Genomic DNA, 19,379 nt, shown 5'->3' on the forward strand with positions numbered 1-19,379 from the left:
TGTTTGGGATTTTAATTAGGAAGGGCGATGAACTCTGAGGGTAATAAAACTGGCACCTTGCTTGCAGGCAGCCAACATTCCTCCTCCTCTGATTTTAAGCTTATCAGTGTTTTCTGGGCAACTGATCACAATTTAATTGTGAATCTGTCCTGATGTGGTTGGGGACCCTCCTAAACCTGGCAGGTCAAACTACCTGCTTGCTGTTGACAGAAGGGCAATTCAGGGATGACACAAAATATCTGAATAGGAATTTAATGTGCAATGGATATTTGTCATGTGTTCCCCATGGAGAAAATTAGCTGGGTTTTAGAAGTGACCCCATAGTGCAGTGCAGATGTGGAGGAGAAAATACACACTGTCAGAAGATGCACAGTCTACAAAAGAGTCTACTCCCCCAAAGAAAGAATAATCACTGAGGGAACCCTTACAGACGCATGCAGTTCAGCAGCACCATAGTCATCAAGCACTAGAAGCACACCACTAGCTGTGTCACATGCTGTGCTGAGTTTGCCAAAGTAATTCTGGCTAGGAAGCCACCTGTGAACTCAACAGCCTGCAATACTGACTGGGTAACTTAGTGCATGCTCCAATAGCCTTTGCATGTTCCAGAGCCCTGGTCTTCAAAAAATCAGAAAGTGTACGTCCTCCTCTGTCCAGTAGCTTGGACAAAACAGTAGAGAAAACCTACAAATCACCAAGGTACTACAAGAATGCAACATAAAAGTATACAAAACACTTGATGTTCCACAAAACCTTAGTATTGTGGCTGCACTGAGGTTCTCGGAGCCCAGGGTTAATGCAAAGCAGCAACTGTGGGAGTGCCGGCTGCTCTCCAGAGGAGAGGCTGGGACTGGAAAAAAGGCACATGGCTAGCACAGACCTAAATGTTCGTGGGGTAACCAAAGAAAGCTTGGCAAGGAAACGGGGATAGTGTCACGCAAGTGAGAAGGGGCAATGAAGAGCCCCAGAGGAAAGATGAGGAGACATCAGAGGAGCAGAGATGTTGGTCAGATGAGAAGGGGGTAGGAAAAAGAGGCTGGACCAAGACATGGAATGACAGAAGAGAATGGAAACTTCAGACACAAGGCCTTGGAAAGGGCCTGAATTTGGGGTGGACAGATGGAGGAGTACAGCCTGGGACAAGGGCGTTCAGGGTTGTATTGGGTTTGCGTGGCAGCTTTTGGTAGCCGTGGGGGGAGGAAAAGGCTACAGGAGTGGCTTCTGTGAGAAACTGGTAGAAGCTTCCCCTGTGTACAAAAGAGCCAATGCCAGACGACTTCAAGACAGACCCACCACTGGACAAGGCCAAGCCCAAGCCCATCAGTGACAGTGGTAGCACCTCTGTGATAACATAGTTAAGAATGGGAAAAAACTGCTGCACCAACAGCAGCAGCCAGGAGAGAGGAGTGAGATTATGTGAGAGCAACAACTCTGCAGACACCGAGGTCAGTGAAGAAGGAGGGTGAGGAGGAGGTGCTCCAGGCACCAGAGCAGAGATTCCCCTGCAGCCCATGGTAAAGACCATGTGGAGGCAGGCTGTCCCCCTGCAGCCCATGGAGGTTAACAGTGGAGCAGATATCCACCTGCAGCCCGCAGAGGACCCCACACCAGAGGAGGCAGATGTCCCAAGGAGGCTGTGACCTCCTTCCCCTCCTCCAGTGGGGAAGTCCAGGCTGAAGCAGGCTCCCAACAGGACCTGTGGACCCATGGGGAGAGAAGCCCACACTGGAGCAGATTTGCTGGCAGGACTTGTGACCCCATGGAGGACCCACGCTGGAGCAGTCCATTCTTGAAGGACTGCACCCCATGGAAAGATCCCACACTGGAGCAGTTCTTGAAGAACTGCAGCACATGGGAAGGACCCATGTTGGAGAAGTACGTGGAGGAACATCTCCTGTGGGAGGGACCCCATGCTGGAGCAATGCAAGAGCATGAGGAGGAAGGAGCGTCTGAGACAATGTGTGAAGAACTGACTGCAACTCCCATTCTCTGTGCCCCTGTGCCACTTGGCAGGGAGGAGGTAGAGAAATTGGGAGTGAAGTTCAGCCTAGGAAGAAGGCAGGGGTGGGGGGAAGATGTTTTAAGATTTGTTCTTGTTTCTCATTATCCTACTCTGATTTTGGTTGGCAATAAAATTAAATTTATTTCCCCAAGTTGAGTCTGTTTTGCCTGTGACAGTAATTGGTGAGTGATCTCCTTGTCCTTATCTTGACCCATGAGCCTTTTGTTGTATTTTTCTCTCCCCCTGGCCAGTTGAGGACGGGGAATGATAGAGTGGCTTGGTGGGCACCTGGCACCTAGCCAAGGTTAACCCACCACAAGGGTGAAGCTAGGGAATGAGCAGAAGAGGTGTGCAGTGGCCCAGGACCCCCGCCTCATCACTGTCATTCAGGGTCTGCAAGCATCCCTGAATGCGCCTAGTGCCCTCTCCAATTAAGTACGTCTCACTCCTCCAGCGCCTGCCCTAGGCAGGGGAAAAGCTACAACTGCTGTCAGCTCCCCTCCATCTCAACCAGCAGCCGTTTGCACGCACAGTCTGAAAGTTTCAGCTCGCTGAGAAACCCATTGAGTGTCTGCATGGCATCTCAGGGGGAAATAGAGCTGCCCCTGCCCCCACATCGCAGGCCCATGCTTCAGGAGGCTGTGAGAGGGGCTGAATGAAGTTTACACCATCAGCATGACTTCTGCCACATCCTAATCTCCGGACACTCAGGTACAATAGTAATGGTCCTTCCCTCTTATTTGGGCTGTGCAATTGCCTTGTCCTCACTACATACGCAGATGCTGTTTGCAATAATGCAATAGTGCGTGCATGACTATGCGTGACTGATCGCACGGATACACCATCACTGCTCTCCTACATTCCAGGATGCCACACAGAATAGAAAAGCAAATTTTTGTCCACAGCTTCTCAACTTCACCCACTCACTTGGGGAAGAGAGGTAGTTCTTGTATTTATTCTTACTTTTGGGGTAGAAAAGAAAGAAAACAGCCTATCTTGGGCAGATAGCTGCCTCTTACCTGTCCCAGAGGAGAAAAGAGCACTCTCTGTGCAGAAAGGCAGGGTTTTATTGCCCAAAAGAAATGGAGTTTTCAATTTGTTGTGGGGAAGAAAGAGGAAAAAGGGGAGAGTGCACCTGAGCCATTCTGCTGCTGCTCTGCTATAACCTCCGTTTGCTGAATGAAGTTCCAGTCCATTCCTCTAAGATGTGTGAGGGTCATTTTTCACAAGCTACCAATACACCAAAGGGGGCAACCCTCTAGTCTCAGCTTTCTTCCCCTGCAGGACTCTGCATGCCACATGATGGAAAATCTGTGGGATCACAGCAACAGCGTGAGTCTCCCAGGGAGCCACATGACGCAGCAGTGGCTCCAATGCAGGCTGCCAGTGGTGATGGAACAAGCGCTCTGCGTGGCTCTGCTCCTTTGCAATGCCATGTGCTGCCAGCTGGCAGATCGCAGCCTGTTGGTGTATGTCTGGCCTTTGGCTTCACCATGCAAGAGCAAACATTGCACTGTTAAGCTAGATGAAGCTTTGCTGCAAGAGGCAGCATCGACACTGCCTGAAACTGGACAGCACAGCATACAGAGGCTGCGTGCAGCAAAAATTTCCCAACCTATCTCACAAAGCCCAACTTCATGCTCTATCCGAGTTTGGTTCGGGTTGGAAGGGACCTTAAAGATCATCTTGTTCCATCCCCCCTGCCACGGGCAGGGACACCTCCCACTAGACCAGGCTGCTCATCCAGCCTGGCCTTGAACACTTCCAGGGATGGGGCATCCACAACCTCCCTGGGCAACCTGTTCCAGTGCCTCACCACCCTCATAGTGAAGAATTTCTTCCTAATATCCAATCTAAATCTACCCTCCTTCAGTTTGAAACCATTACCCCTCGTCCTATCATTACACTCCCTGATAAAGAGTCCGTCCCCAAGGTCTTCCTGACATCTGCAAAGCCATGTGAGCAAAGCTGTTCTTGCAGCACTGGCTACACAGCAAAGCAGGATTTAGGAGTAAATAAACTGATATCTTTCCTGAAATAGCCCAAAGCTAAGCCAGGGAGGCGTGGAAGGCAGGAAATGCTCACCTTGTTAATATGGAGGATATGGCCTAGTAGGACAGCACAACTGCTCTCAGCACAAAGGAGCGAGCGGGTTAGGGGTGAGCAGTGCCACAGAGCAATTTGGGGAGGCAGAAATAAACAAATGGCAGCATTTGGTTGTGTGACAAAAGAGATGGCAAGTGGAGGGGCAGGAGGCAGGAACTGCGCTGAAATAGCTGGTATTGCCAGAGGCTGAAGCAGACTTGCGGTAAAAATAGCACTTCCCAGTAATGTAAATCAGTACTGCCGTATCCAATGACAACAAACCTCCTAAAAGCAAGCTCCTTACTTACAGTTGAGCTTGTTACAAGGAGTTGCTAATGTAGTAACAGTCAGTGTCAAGTCTGTGTAAATTGCAATTGACCACAAAGAGGAAAAGCTGGTATTTTTCAACTGCTCTTAAAATATGAAAGAGCACTTATTTATTCTGCTGTTGAAATTAATTCTCAGAAAGACACCATCACTTCTGTTCAGACACTAGGCTAGGGGTGGGTTGCTAAATGCTATTTTTTAATATGGTAATATAAAAATGCCCTATGGTGCTGCTGTTCTCTACCAATGATAGTAGATTTCATAAAGACACTGTACCAATCTTCATTTGCTAAATAAATAAATGGCATGCTAGAAAACAGCATTCACTTTTCTCAAGGAACAGCTTGCTTCATTCAGCAATATATATCGTGTATTAATTCTGAAGCGACAGCAACTAGAGGTAAAAAACGCCTGTTAGTACAGCGTATCAGAAGTCAGCCAATGAACGATAATTTTTACAGAATACTCCTGAAATTATTCAGATGTAGAAAGAGTTTGTAAAGTGCATTCAAAAGAAAAAAAACAACTTTCTGTTGCTTCTCTTTGAGGAACTTTACTAGAGGCAAAGTAATTTACATAACAATGAGATTAGCCAGATATTTAGGCTCAACCTCCCTTATCCAGGACTAATCATACTCAAATAAAAGCTTTTCAGTGTCTTCGTTCCTTCTGCTCTTCTGCTCAAAACCTGACTATGACAGTCTCAAGTCTGATTTTCCATTGGAGTCTTTGCACAACTCTGCTCAACATTAGTCGCTTCTTGGTCATTGCACCTTTCTTCTTCCTTCACCTGGAAGAGCAAAAACTACCAAAAAAAGGATCTTGTAAAAAAATATGAGATGTCAAACCCCCTCTTTCTCCTCCTTGGTAAACAAGTCTGTTTTAAGACTAGTTGCAACCATTCATCAAAATAACTTACAAACAGTAGCGTATTAGCAGAGCTGCAGAGCAGCAGTCTGCAGAACATGGGCTGGTACTTAGCACAAAACCTACACAAGAAGAAAAACACGGCAATACTCGCTTTCTGTTTGCACTGTAGATTTTCTCACATCAATGTTATGACTCTGCATGTTTGTAGCTTAACACACAAACCCAAAAATACCCTGCAAGCTGGAAGACACAAAGAGAATCAGACATTAGACAGTGACTTCCGTTCAGAAATTCTGTAGTGGTTTGACCAGACATTTCAGCACAAATAGCAACAGGAGGTACGTGTTGCCCTGATGTAATTACATCCTGCTACAGTCACAAACTTAGTGCTAATTGTGCTCAGACAGTCAATGAACTCGAAAATCCTAAGTTGGTTTGTTTTTTCAGTAACAGAAAAATTATTATACTTTATTGACCTTTATCTACGTTGAAAGTTGCTTTTTTTTTTTTCCTTTCTGTCCCAGGCAACTGGAAATATAAAGAGGAGCATTAACCTGGTCTCTTTTTGTTCAAGAATCAGTGGAAGTTGACCACAACTTCCCCACATCATGGCCAAGTGCTAGACCAAGACACAGGTGATGCCAGATTCAAAAATCTGACTTTTTAGACTGCCACAGTTTCAGACATTTCTTCATATATTAGCACTTGATGTTCATATATGTTAAAAAATGGTGACAGTTCCTTAAATGACTGGGGATATAAAGCCAGAATAAAATAATTTTAAGAGCTGACAAGCTAGTATTTCCTTCAGGAATAAGGTCCACATCAAAACAGCCCATCAGTGAGTATTTTGAACACTACATTTGGTTTTGGGAAGCGAGGAAGAAGGTACAGAAGGTATCTCTCCTGCAACCTTTTAAGCTGTTACCTCCCACAACCCATTTGCATGGAAACGTCTGGAAGGGAAAGCAGATTCAGTTATAACATCCTGACTTTGGAAAACTTTCAGCTCCCATTTGCAGCTCAAAAATAGTCTACTTAGAGATGACAGCAAGCATCCGTAACACTGCACTTCAATCAGAGGCTGGCCTGCCTTCAACAATGAAACACAGACCAGAAAACATGAAACCCGAATGCCATGGTATTTTTAACACTGCACAAAACAAACAAAAATTAATAAATAGGCATTTGCTCCTAACAAAAAGCCATATGGCTTAACAAAAAAGAAGTTCTCCTGATGCTGACGAAATTGTTTAGCCGGCCAAAAATTATTAAAAGGAAAAAAAATATAGAAGAAGAAAACATCGGGATCAGATACTCAAAGTGCCTGAAAATCTGAAAACTAAACGTGCATACCCTAAGACAGGTTCTACTGTGTGAGCAAGCATAGATCTTGTTTTTAAATACTGCACAGCCAGCTGGGAATCCAAGCATGAAACTGTTCACCAGTCCTACGTGCTCTGCCTCAGCGAGAGTGCCTTACCTCACTTCTCAACAATTCCTCTGAGGCTGGAGCAGCGCTGACCATCTCCAAAGGGAACCATTTGTCCAGCTGCACAAGGCTAGCAGGACTTAAGAGGAGCAATGCAAGAGAGATCCAGCATTTATTTTGGATCTCTGGAACCAAGCTAAAGCAGTTGAGTTAAAGCCCCATCCATGAGCAATGGGTACCACAAAAAGTTTTATGGAAAAATAGGGTAAACAGGTATTTGTCAATTATTTTTCCTCATGAACATCAGTTTTCTAAACTCTCAAGAGTGGCAGGGTGTCAGGCATTTTGACCCTGCTTAGCATACCCGCCCAAAAGCCACTATTTGTTAGAACATGTCTGTCAAAGGAGAGTTAAAGGGAAACTACAAGACATGCAGCATGGGGCTGGTGGATAGTCTGGGATCACTGGTATGGCCTCTGGCTATTTCAAGCAGCTATGCCTAAAGTTAGTCTGTGCAGGTCCAGAAACTGGTAACCCTTAACAGCTATAAAATATTTCTAGTAGTCTACAACTTATGCTGCAGAAAGAAGGGCAGTAGGTCTTAGCAGCCACAAACACCCTAAGTCTGTGCAGCAGGTGTGAAAATAAATCTCTTCTGTGGATCGGAGGAAAGACTTGAACCACAATGCACACCGGTGCCCTCCCTACCAGGAGACATAAATGGATGCTGGCCAGACTGCAAAGCTTAGCTCTGCTCAGACATGTGGTGTGAACACATATGAGACGGGCTCTGCTTCTGCTGCTGGTGGATTTGGAAGCTTCAAGATCTGCTGCCATGACAGGGAGCAGCTTTCCTCAGGTGCCAGGGCACCAAATCATGCCCTGCAGTGGTCGTAGTAATACAGTCACTGCCAGTGCACACAGCAGTGTCAGCTTAATGTAAATGGTGCAAAGCACACCTAAATTACACCACCTTCAGCATCTCACTCATTAAGTTGTTCTTGTCCTCCTCCAGGACAAGGGGTAACAGGCACAAACTTGAGCACAGGAAGTTCCATGTAAACATGAGGAGGAACTTCTTTACTTTGAGGGTGTCAGAGCACTGGAAGAGGCTGCCCAGGGAGGTGGTGGAGCCTCCTTCTCTGGAGACACTCAAAACCCGGCTGGACGTGTTCCTGTGCAAGCTGCTCTAGTTGAACCTGCTCTGGCAGGGGGGTTGGACTAGATGATCTCTAGAGGTTCCTTCCAACCCCTACCATTCTGTGATTCTGTGATCTGTCCCCCTTTCCCTGTCTCTCACCTCCTGCTTAAGACATTACAATCAATGGAGCTGCAGGCACAGCTGCTGGCTAATGCTGCTCTAGATGCTCTCATGCTGCCCATCTACTCCGGCCACTTGGCACAGCTAGCTGAACCAGTCACCTTGCCACCCCTGGGAAACCCACACCACGGTGTGGGTGGCAAAAGGGCTGTTCCCACGCTCCTTCCGCCATGCAGCTGGTCATCAGCAAATCCCAGGAACCAGCACTCCTTCCCATGGCTCGCCTCCCTGCAGGGCGAATTGGCCCCCCAACACTCCGGCTGCTGGCCTGCCCGCTGCCAGGAGGGACGCTGCTGCTACACCCTGCAGGGCCAGGGCTAAGAGATGGCAAAATGTCCCGGTGGAATGCTATTCAGTGTATTTTATTCTCTAGTTCTAAATAACTTCGGACACATTCAATTTGAAAAGTAATAAAAAGATGGGAGGATATAGAGCTTTGCTTCAGCACAGCTGTGTATACCAAAGCTCAAATCATAACACTTTTAAATATTCCTTTCTTCCTGCCCTAGACAACAAAGAAATCACCAGACTCTTCATCCAATTTAACCTGAGGTAATCCGAGTACGTTTTTCCCTTCATCTTCATATGGTAACCCGTAGATAGCCTGAGCACACCTTTAGTATTCCAATTCAAGAATTGTAATTATCACTTTGTTCAACATACACAAGGTAACAGTGCTGGCTCTAGTGCTTACCTTGCTAGGGTTCAGTGGTTGTCTCCAAAGCCAGCACCCCCGAGGACAAAATCTAATGACATTACAGTCATTACTTTTCATGAATTAATTACATCCTTCAGATACTAAAATGCTTCTCACATTCTAAGAAAACACTGGAGAAATGAGGGTGTAAAATAAGAGTGATCACTTGGGGACAAAGTCCTACCTTCCAGTCAGCTTACTGCCTGGAAATAAGGTAAGATTTTTCCAAGAATTGAAGCTCACATTCTTCTCAAAACCGCTTTAGCATTATAAGGAAATAACCACCTTGCAAGCTCTATATGAAGGTATGTCAGCGCCTAAGTCTTCACATTAAATGCTAGGTTTTCCCCTTTCCTTCCACCTGCACGTGTGCGCGCAGAGGTACAGAAGTGAAGTTCATGATGACAGTGATGCAGCACACACCTGTGCTGTTTCTCAAAGCAAAGCCCAGCGGGAAGGCTGTGCTGTGTCAGAAGGCGCCACCACAAACCAATGCTTTCTGAGCCACTTCCCACGTGCAGCATTAGCGCTGACCCACAGTGGTTGCAGAGCGGTGCTTTAAAGCCCTGCTGTGGACAACTGAATGCTGCGGGGAGGAAATAAAAGCATCACAATCACATCCCATGCACAGCAGCATGACACAAATCTTAAAATTTCAGTCCAACTAGGGTCTTTGCAGTTCAAAAAGGACAGACGTTCCCTAGCCTGTCTTCATTCCCAAACTCTTGCCATCTGCCCCTTTGTACACCATGAATCCTGTTTTAGGAAATTCTCTAATACAAGACTTACTATCTGAAGGGACAGGGCTTCCACCACTACCCTGTAAGCTTACCTGACAATGCCAGGACATCTTGCTTGGCATACAATTCCATTCCCTTATGTGGACATATATCATTCCCAGCCATCCTCCCCAGAACAAATTAAAACCCTACCTGTGAGCCTTGTTGAAACAGCTTTTTCTGACACCAAGTTTTGTTTCTTTCTGCATCCCACTCAAGAATACTACAAGTCCTTCCTCCCCTGTCTGTTTTTGGGCACATCATCCAACATGTTAGTCACTGCACTTCCCACTCTTCTGTTTTCTTGTCCCTCTTTGTCTGAAGAGCAGAGGACCAAATGCACCATTGCAGGTCACCTTGTAACAGTCTTTTGGGTCCACCCTGCAAAGTCACTTCCCAGCCTAAGTTCCACCAACCTCTTTTTCCTGCTGTTCTAGCTCATCTATTAACCACTTAAATTGCTCAGCACTCTGCTCACTTTACAGATCTTCATCACAGTCAGTATTACGGATATTTGCATCCTTGCACCTTAATCTACATTTCTCCAAATCCAAATCTCATTTTATTTCCATTTCATATTTCTAATCCCACTCAGTCCTACTGCACTGAGGGAGACAATTCTGCAACCACAGAAGCAGATAACTTATCTCACTTTCACAACTGGCTGCAGTGAACTCTGGCAAAACAATACAGGTGCTGGAATTTCAAGAATCTTCTGCTCCTAAATTTGTTAGGTAACTGAGGAAAAAGACATTTTCAGAAAACTTTAATCTCTCAGGTGCCTTCATGATAAGCTCAACTCTGACCTTTTGTGATTTGGCAAGACCTGACCTTAACTATGCAAAATACCTTGCGTGACACTGCCTTGCCAAAAGAAAATGGAGTGCCTAAACTTAATAAAACATTTTTGTAACAGAAGTACAATAAAATTTATCTTGTATTTCAAATTTTCAGGGCACAGAGAAAAGCACCAACTGAAGAGAGCACTGATTAGACATGCTAGCAGTGCTTTATTCCTCTTACTGTAAAGAAGCCTTGAACTATTTGCAAAAGATGAATGCTTTTGGTTTGAAGTTGTTTGCTTTGAGTTTACTTTTTGAACTGATGGGATGAGGTGCCAGGGGAAGAGAAATGAGAAAGAGGTTCAATATGTACAAGAGCTTTAACAGTCCACACCGTGCTACAATCTGGACGATGCTCAAGGGAAGCGGATACTGCTGCTCACACTGCCAGAAGTGCTGGGAGGGTGAGGGAAGGAAGGTCTCCCACTCCCTCCTGGGTTGTTCCACCTGCCTCTTCCTTCAGTTCCTGAAATTCTCAAATGTGTTGAATGCACAGGGCAGAAATAACTGTCTTTGGAGCCTCATACTGTGCTGCTGCAGGCCTTGAGAGAACAGCTCTGGGGAGACACAGGAGGAAAGCGTGGAGATGAACGCTGTGCTGACCCCAGCACAGCAACCCACAGGCCACATGTCTGCAGAGAGTGAAGCAGAAAGTGCAGGTCCTTGAACCTGGAGCACTGATCACAGGTTTGCTGTAATTGAAAAGAGGGTGTGGAGAAGAGGAGAGAATCTGTTTGCTTCCTGGGATCAGAACAAAAGGTTTTCAATCTAGCTGTTCACATGCTGACGGGACTCTGCCCTCACCCTGAGTGCACTAAAGAGAGACCAAGCTTGTTTATTTTCCTGATGTAGTAACACTTCAAAGGGAGAAGAAACTAGAAATCTGCTGAGGACTAGAGACCACTTTCTTCAACCTCTTAACTTTAAAACAGACAGAATCAGGAAGGGAATCCGATGTTCCTGGTATCTCTTAGAACCAGAAATGAAAAGGGGAAGATAGAAGAGAAGCTGTAAGTGGTAAGCCTTACAGTTGTATCAAAACCTGGTCCATCCCATCATGAATATTGTCTACTGACTACTCCCCAAACTCCTGCAAACCTGGATGTGTATGCAAAGTCCAAAAAAAAAAGAAAATCTAGACTGTTTTATATAAAGGCCATCGTAAAGAACAACAGTAACCAGATAATCAGTGACCACAGTAGTGAAAGAAGAAACGTCACCAAAGCAAAACAATGGAACGTGCAAAACTTCTCCAGAAAATTGTATGAATGCTGGCTGGAGCCACAGAAGCAATGACAATGATTTTTGCAGACCCATGGAGAAAACTGAAGAACTAAGTAGAAAAGAAGAGCATTTAGGAAGACAAATGAATACAATCACAGAACTACAGAAAATGATAAGAACAGTTTAAAATAGGCAATTTGTAAGCACACTGACAGACAGTTTTGATTAACTTAGTGCAACAGGAAAGGCAGTGAAACTAAGAAATGGCCTGTACAACATCAAGTATAAGTACAAACCACTTTTAAGTAATGCTAATAATTTTCCATTTACCCAATGTATTTTTGGCTCACTCTTAAGACCTTGATTTCTGCATTTGCCATTTACCATTTCACCATTTACCTTTTAGTTCCTAATTACTCTCTTGAAAACCACTTTCTCTTTTATAACTTAGTCCCTTATGATTCTCTATACAATGCTTTCTGTAATGAAAAACTGCTTTTCAGTTGGGTCAGATGATTTGAACGCACAAAGCCATTCTTTTTTATTAAAAAAACCCTAAATGGCCCCCACTTCCCGTACCCCTCTTCCACCTTCTCTATTTTGACTGCTTAATATATAAAGCAGCTACTATTTTAAGAATAAGAGTAGACACAGCCTCCTTGGGGTTAGTCCCAGGAGGGACGAGACACAATGCACTACTAGCTCAGGCCACCACTGTACTTGCCAGTGTCTGCTTTATGTATATGGCATACTCAGAAAAGGAAATCTCTCATGTAGGCATCCATTATCCCTACTCCTATTTCTTTGATTTTGCTCTCATCCATATGATTTTTGTCAGTGAGAAACAGGAGCTGGGAAAAAAACCCCACAAAATCAATACTGCCATTGCCTGCATCAGCCTCTTTTAACTTTCCTTCTTTTTAGCACTTTTTAAGTCCTTTTCCAGTTATTTTCTCTTTCTCCTTTACTGAACCTGCCCAAAGAAGCACAGGTATATAACAAAGTTGCTGTAACATGTCAATTGCATCTAACATCTCTTTTCAACGGAACTAAATGTATTCTTTTGTTAAGAAGCTAATGCATAGTTAGTGCCGAAGTAGAAACATTCACAACTCTTTCTAATTCTTTCTAGTTTAGGGTTTTTTTTTTTCTTTTAAACAGCAGAACTCCAAAGGAAGTAACTCAGTGGAGCTGTTTTACATATTCACTATTCAAAAATTCCCTCCGGCTAAAAAATCCCAAGAAACCACAGCAGTGGCATTTTTAGAGCACTTCCCCAATCTCCTTAAATCTGAAGTCTTGCTAGAGGAGGTGGCCAGACATTGGTTAGCGAGTCCTGAATAAAGCCTTCTACATCTGTTCATCGGTTAATCCAATATAGGCAGAAAAATCTAGCAGCTCACATTAATCTTGACAGAGTTTGAATAAAGCCAAGATTCGTCTCTAGGACAAACACTATCCTCAGAAGTCAAAAGCTGCTATTAAAAAATGATATAGAGAGCTGCACGTGTCATAAAGGAAAAAGCTATAGAGCAGCACTAAATAAAAGCACCCCACAACAAAATTTTATCTCCCTAAGAAATAGTGTCTCCTAGTATTTTTAGTATTACCTATAGGAGAAAAGAGGAAATAATATCACAGGATATATATTTAATATAATTTCTTTCTTTCAAACCTCTTTACACTTAGTTCACTGGATACATTTCAGATAAACGTCTGCTCATAACTAGCTCACAGCTGCAGCGTACCTCATAAAACACTTCTGAATGGAAAAGCTCTCTTGGCTCCAGCAGCTTCTGAGACAAAGAACGTAGAGTGATTCTCCTTCAATGACTCGTGGTTTTTAGAACAGGATAATCACAGTGACCGACCCAGTACTGCCACAGGCGGGACTAAAATATTATTTTCTTTATTTCATCACACAATAATCTGATTGAATGCAATACTGAGATTTTCCTCATTCAGCCTTTTCAGGCCAGATTTCTCAAGACAGGCTCATATCAACACATAAACATAGTAACTGATTGTGCTGGCTGTCCCTGGGTGGTGAAGTTTTGAGCCTTTGACGCCATGTCAGCCAAACGCGGCAGCTGGAGATGTGCAGAAAGGAGGCACCTTTCGAGCAGCCTGCAAACTGGCCACCGGCTAGAAGAGAGACCTGTGAAACAACTCACAAAAGGGTGACACTGGCCTGCCCTGGTTCTGTCCCCCCCCACCCCTGCAGCAAGGCTTGTAGCCCCGAGCCAGGCACAGCACGTGCTGCCTCGTGCCCAGCGTGGAGCCGGGGAAGAGACAACGGTGCACACCAGGAGCGCTCGGCAACAACAACGACTGCAAGAGGACCTTGCTTATTGGGCCCACATGCTTCCAAGTTAACCATTGATGGGCACATTTGGGTATCACCTGGACTGAGGCTTCTGAGACTCCAAGGTACGCAGCCCAGCTCAGTCCTACTGCCAGACCTCTGTTGGACCTGGGGAGATATGCCATCCAGTGGCTCTAAACTCCAAGCACTGACTGAAAAGAAACCGTTGCTCCATGTGGTTGGAGCAGCAGCTGACAGTCAAAAAGAGTCACTGACAAGTGATTTTGATGAGCTTTTGTGAAAAACTTTCAACAAAGGGCACTTGCTTTTTCCAGAGCAGAGCAGGACAGGGCAGCAGAGAGACAACACAACAGGCTGCCCTGGAGCAAACCCACCCTTGTGCAGTCCCAGGGTTAACACATCCTTGGGTAGGACAGCACACCTACACTTCTGTCACAGACATACAGAGGACCACCTTCCACCCTACTCCGTTGGTGTAGGGAGGTCTGATGGGATTATGATGACTGCATAATAACACCAGTGCCTGCATGAGCCTGTGACTCACACAGAGATGAGGTTCTTCCCACCCCTGCACAAAAGCACACACTTCCCCCCTGCAGGAGCTCCACAAAAGCTGTTGTCCCCACAAGGATGAGATTTTCACAATGAACTGACCTACCTCTGGGTGCAGCAGCAGCACGGCTGCCAGAGTCAAGAGCCAACCCTCCCTCCATCTCCACTGCCTCATCTTGAACACTACCTTTTCTCATGACTGCAGTTTATTAGAAGTGGAAAGAGACTGGAAAGCAAGCACCTTAGGAGTGGGGACACAAAGATAAATGACAGAGGAAGTTCTTGTCTGTATGGTTTTTGTCACAAAGCAAGAACAGTTAATAACACGAGGAGCATCAGATCCAAACTGTAGCAGAGTCAGCATCTCTACCTCCTGGAAGATGGGAGAGGGGGGTTGTGTTTGGTGTCAAAATCTTGAAATATTTTGCCACACAATGTAAAATAAATTTACAAGCGATAAGCAATCTTTTAACCTCATAATGACTTTTTTCCCCCCCATATAACAGGATGCGTCCTCTATTCCAAAGCTCTTAAGTTTTGAGGTTGCTTTCCTCCTTCTTCTAATGCAAACATAATCATATTAATGATTCTAATCCATTCCTACAACAATTAATGTCATTAAATTACTCTTTTACTAGGTGACTGGACAGACACTGAGCACATTTGCAGTAGGGGACTTTTCAGGCAGTAAGAGATTGAAATACAGAAGCGAGATGATGGTACCCTTTTCACAACAGACTCCCAAAGGGTATCCTGCGTGCCACCGCAGCCACTTGTCCCATTTACCTCTCTCATGGCCTCTGGTCTCCAAGTTTATCAGGAAATTATTTCCACCTCAAGCATGAGATGTCTTCAACTTCTCATTTAAACAGAAAGGGGTGATTGTGAGAGGGGTGCTGTGGGAGTGGGGGATGTGCTGCGGGGTTATTCGCTTGTTGCCTTTTTCAGAAACAACGTAATGTTTGAGGAGTCTGTCAGGATACCCTGATCAGATGTGGCCGCATCTTATTCTCCATTTCTATTTTGTCAATTTACATTTAGGAAAGGAATTATTTGCTAAAGTAGAAATAGACAACATATCAACTGCTATGTCCTGTTCTGCCCCAATTCAGAGAGAGATGCATTGTGCTGCATTTCTCAGCCAAACCACAAGGTCCTCCAAACAACTCCTTCTCTGGTGGTAGTAAAGCCTGTGATGTTTATCAGGGACATGGGCTTCACTCATGCACCACAGGTGACAGAGCTATGGTTTAAGAAGTTACTGCCTCCAACCAGGATGTGATAATCGTCCAAAAGGTCACTAAATAGAACAGCTTCATTCTTACTGCTCTCTCCATTAAGCTTAACGACACAAAGACACTCGAAACTCATCTATTCTGCTTTGCCACTGAGGCTTGCTAAGAGCATGTCTGGCAGCCAGCCATTATGGCCCAGCTGATGGGCAGAGGATCACCAGTTCAGTTGCTTCAGACAGTGCAACCATCCACATGCATGTTATTTCTGCACTGAGAAGCAAATAACTGCACAGAACAGTGGGCATCAACTAGCCCCTATATGGTAAATATCCATGTAAGTCAGAAACTTAGTCCTATAAGTAGCCTGGCTGGACTGTTATATTCTCCCTTCAGTGCGTCCAGGACTGGGGTCCCTCCTCTAACATGCTTTTAGATAGAGAAGCAGGCACAGGAAGGGAAGTTCAGAGGAAATATTTCCAAGAGCTCCTTCAACAGAAGGTAATACACTAGCTGAAGTCACTCGCACAGTAGGAACAGCCTGGTAATCCTTAAGAGACCATGAATTCAACTCAGGATTGCACAGTGCTAGAAACTATACATGCTACCTGCAACATATATAAAACTGCAATATAACCTGAAAAAGGAGTACCAACTGCAGTAAAGCAGCATAATCTGTGTATTGTCTCATCAGTCCTCAGACCCATCAATGTGCAATGCCATACAAAGTAGTGCTTCAAGAGTAGAACCAGAGAGGGGAATGCATGCTGGGACACCTGTAAACACAGCCAAAAAGGAGGGTGGCTATCGCTGGACCTGGTTCTGTTTGATGACAAGGGAACAATAGCTTTTATGCTATTTTCTGTTGACTAAACACACCACTCTCTTGACAAGCAGTTTTAGACGAGAATTCTGCAATTCTGGACTTAATGCTTTACAAAGAAAGTGTTGTTGTGAAGCATAAAGGGGTTTTTTTCCCTTTTGCTAAATAGCATACACAGGAAATTGGAAAACTAAAACTCAGGTTCCCAGAGAGGAGCTATGGAAAAGCAAAAGACTATTTGGCAGCAACTATCATTATGTGGCATTATGGCATTATGACTCACAGATAAAAAAACAGAAAGGGAAAAGTCAAACCAGAGCATGAAGGTCTAGTAGGTAAATTGCCTTCTGAATATCACAAGTACAGAATTTTCCAAGGCAGCAGTGTGCATGAAAAATGACCCAATATTTTCGAAGTAAATCCTGACTCTGTAACAAAGGGGCTCCCAATCAGAAAATGCCTTAAGCATCAATGCAGATTTCTGAACATGCCCTCATCAACATTTCAACCTAGAAAAGAACTTAAAGTAGCTAGTGTAAGTGTCTCTAAGCCCAGCAAGTGAAGGGAAAAATGTCAACAAAGGACAGAATTGCTTTGGTTTGGGGGTGTTGGGGAGTGGTTACTTGTTTTGACCAAAGTAAAAAGTATCCCAGCAAGTTTAAAAGCAAGGAAAGAGAAGTCGTGTCAAAACAATGAAAGAGAAGACAGTTAAGAGTCACAAATGATCACAGCACGCTGGGAACTGAATTTGCTGCTGTACTGTTTCTGTAGATCAGTGCACAGATGCACCACAGGAAACGATTTCTCTCTCAAAAAGCTTTACAAGTTGCCTTTGCAATTTGGAAATCTTAGTGTTATTATTGAGATATCCAGTACACTGTATGAAAAGATAATCTCGTTTATCACCCCAGCAGTGGGCACAAGATTATTTCTGTTCCTCATTTGTTTACAGAAGGATTCACAGTCATGACTGTAAACATCTCATTTGAGCATTTTTAAATGTGAGTTACAAACTTTTACACAAAACAAATAGTGATGTCATTTGCTACTTACATAATAATGCATTACAAGAAGGTGATGAGTAGATACATGAGAAAAAGTGGTGAGCTAATATGTAAGTTACACTGACAGTTATTCACTGCAGGCTCAAAGTATTTTCTCCCTCTTTATTACTTTTGATACACAAGATTTCTTTAGTCCATTTCTAATTACCAGTGGAGCACAGCTTGAGTTGAGTTGCTAATGGCAAGAGCAGTAGTTTTACATGTTTATTTTACTAAAAACTGTTTCACCTTCGAACTGTCCAGCTGGACTTGGACAATGGGTCAGACCTCAGAGGTGTAACAGAGCTTCCACAGCCTTCAGCAGTGCTGCTCCAGCTGACAATCTACTCTGACGGCTGCTGTATTTTCAAGTAAAATTTAGAAAGATGCCATTGCCCTATCTAGGAAAGTACTCCCACACTACACAAAGATTGACCTACACACACATGCACACACTCACTTGTTTTATGTAAGACAAACACCGTACCTCATTCCTTCTGTAGACCTATTCTGGTAGTTACGGTAGAGCTGGGGAACGCCTAACATAGCCTCGGTGAACACTGCAAGGAAGCCCAGCGTTTCCACAAAGAGAGATGAGTCAAGCCAGAGGTAAGTGATGTAACCGGTCACACAAGTGAAGGTCAGGACACACTGCACGTAGTCTGTAAACTTGCTCCAATGCCAAAAATAGTTCAAGTCAAAATCTGCAACAGAATAGGAATGGAAGAAGAATAAAATATGTTTTCCCAACTGGACTCAGAGTTAATCAAGGTGGAATTGAGAACTGGGAAGCAGGAGGGAGCTACTGTCAAGTCTTTGGAGGCAGGGAAGGCAGAAAACAAGGGAAACTATTAAAAAAAATAAAAACAAAACAAACAAACAAACCAAACAAAAACTCATAAAACAAAACGAACATGAAAAATGAAAAATAAAAAACATTTGATTTGGAAAACATTTTTTGGTGGGGATGTTCAATATAGAAACAATAAAACAAAGACTTGCTAGCTACCAAAGTACTTACAAAGATGACTTTTAAAGAGAAAGCACTGACTTTCAGGTATCAAACATGAAGAACTCTGGGTATGACTCCAGCAGAGTTGGCATAGCAAGTGTTTCACAAAAAACTTCACCATACTAAGTAAAGGCCCTAAGCACATCAATGCAAGTGCTCTCTCTCTTAGGTCATTATGTCTACCTTCAAACTGCCTCAATCCATGCTGCTGAGAAGGTCACCTAAAGTCCGCAGCTCTGTTCCCTGGTGCAGTGCAGCTGCCTGCAGTGAAGGGCAAGCTGCCACGTGCAGCTGGAAGAGCTTTACTGAGATAGGTGCAAGACTGCAACAAGAATCCCCCCTGGAACAACACCCTCCCACAGACATCACCACATTTCACTCCAAGGGCAAAATGTGCTTCGCTCTTGCCTTTGCCAGTGATCGCAGGGTGCACACCCATTTCTATGTCCATCAGAACAAAACACTATACCACAAAACGCAAAATCCTCTCTTGAGAGACTGAGAGAAAGAACAAACCAACCGTGCCATTTGTTTGGCACATTAACAGCGTACCACTGGAAGATACGTAGCTATCTTCTTGATGAATAGTAAAATACATGACCCATTAGCATTTACTGTATAGCAAGATAACAACCTAATTTCGAATAATAAGAACTGTTCATTAGAAGGTGCTGTTCATGTCTTCCTTTCTTAAAAGCACTTCAAGTTAAAAACACCTGTATCAGACCAACTGGATTCTGTTAATTATCAAGACGATGAACCATTGTTCTAATGGGGTTGTTACAACCATCCCAAATATGTGCAATACACCG

At 44.2% G+C, this 19,379-nt stretch overlaps 1 protein-coding gene across 4 annotated transcripts in view; it reads right to left on the reverse strand.

Annotated features, from left to right (window-relative positions):
• The window catches only part of SLC66A2 (solute carrier family 66 member 2), a 74,848-nt gene that overhangs the window by 5,234 nt on the left and 50,235 nt on the right, over window positions 1-19,379 (reverse strand). For all 4 annotated transcript variants that reach the window (XM_054191419.1, XM_054191417.1, XM_054191416.1 and 1 more), the window contains one exon: window positions 18,043-18,259. In XM_054191419.1, the coding sequence (XP_054047394.1) occupies window positions 18,043-18,259 (217 nt within the window). The remainder of the gene's footprint in view (window positions 1-18,042; window positions 18,260-19,379) is intronic.

Source organism: Rissa tridactyla, chromosome 2 (genome assembly GCF_028500815.1).
Source record: "Rissa tridactyla isolate bRisTri1 chromosome 2, bRisTri1.patW.cur.20221130, whole genome shotgun sequence".
Lineage (NCBI taxonomy): Eukaryota > Metazoa > Chordata > Aves > Charadriiformes > Laridae > Rissa > Rissa tridactyla.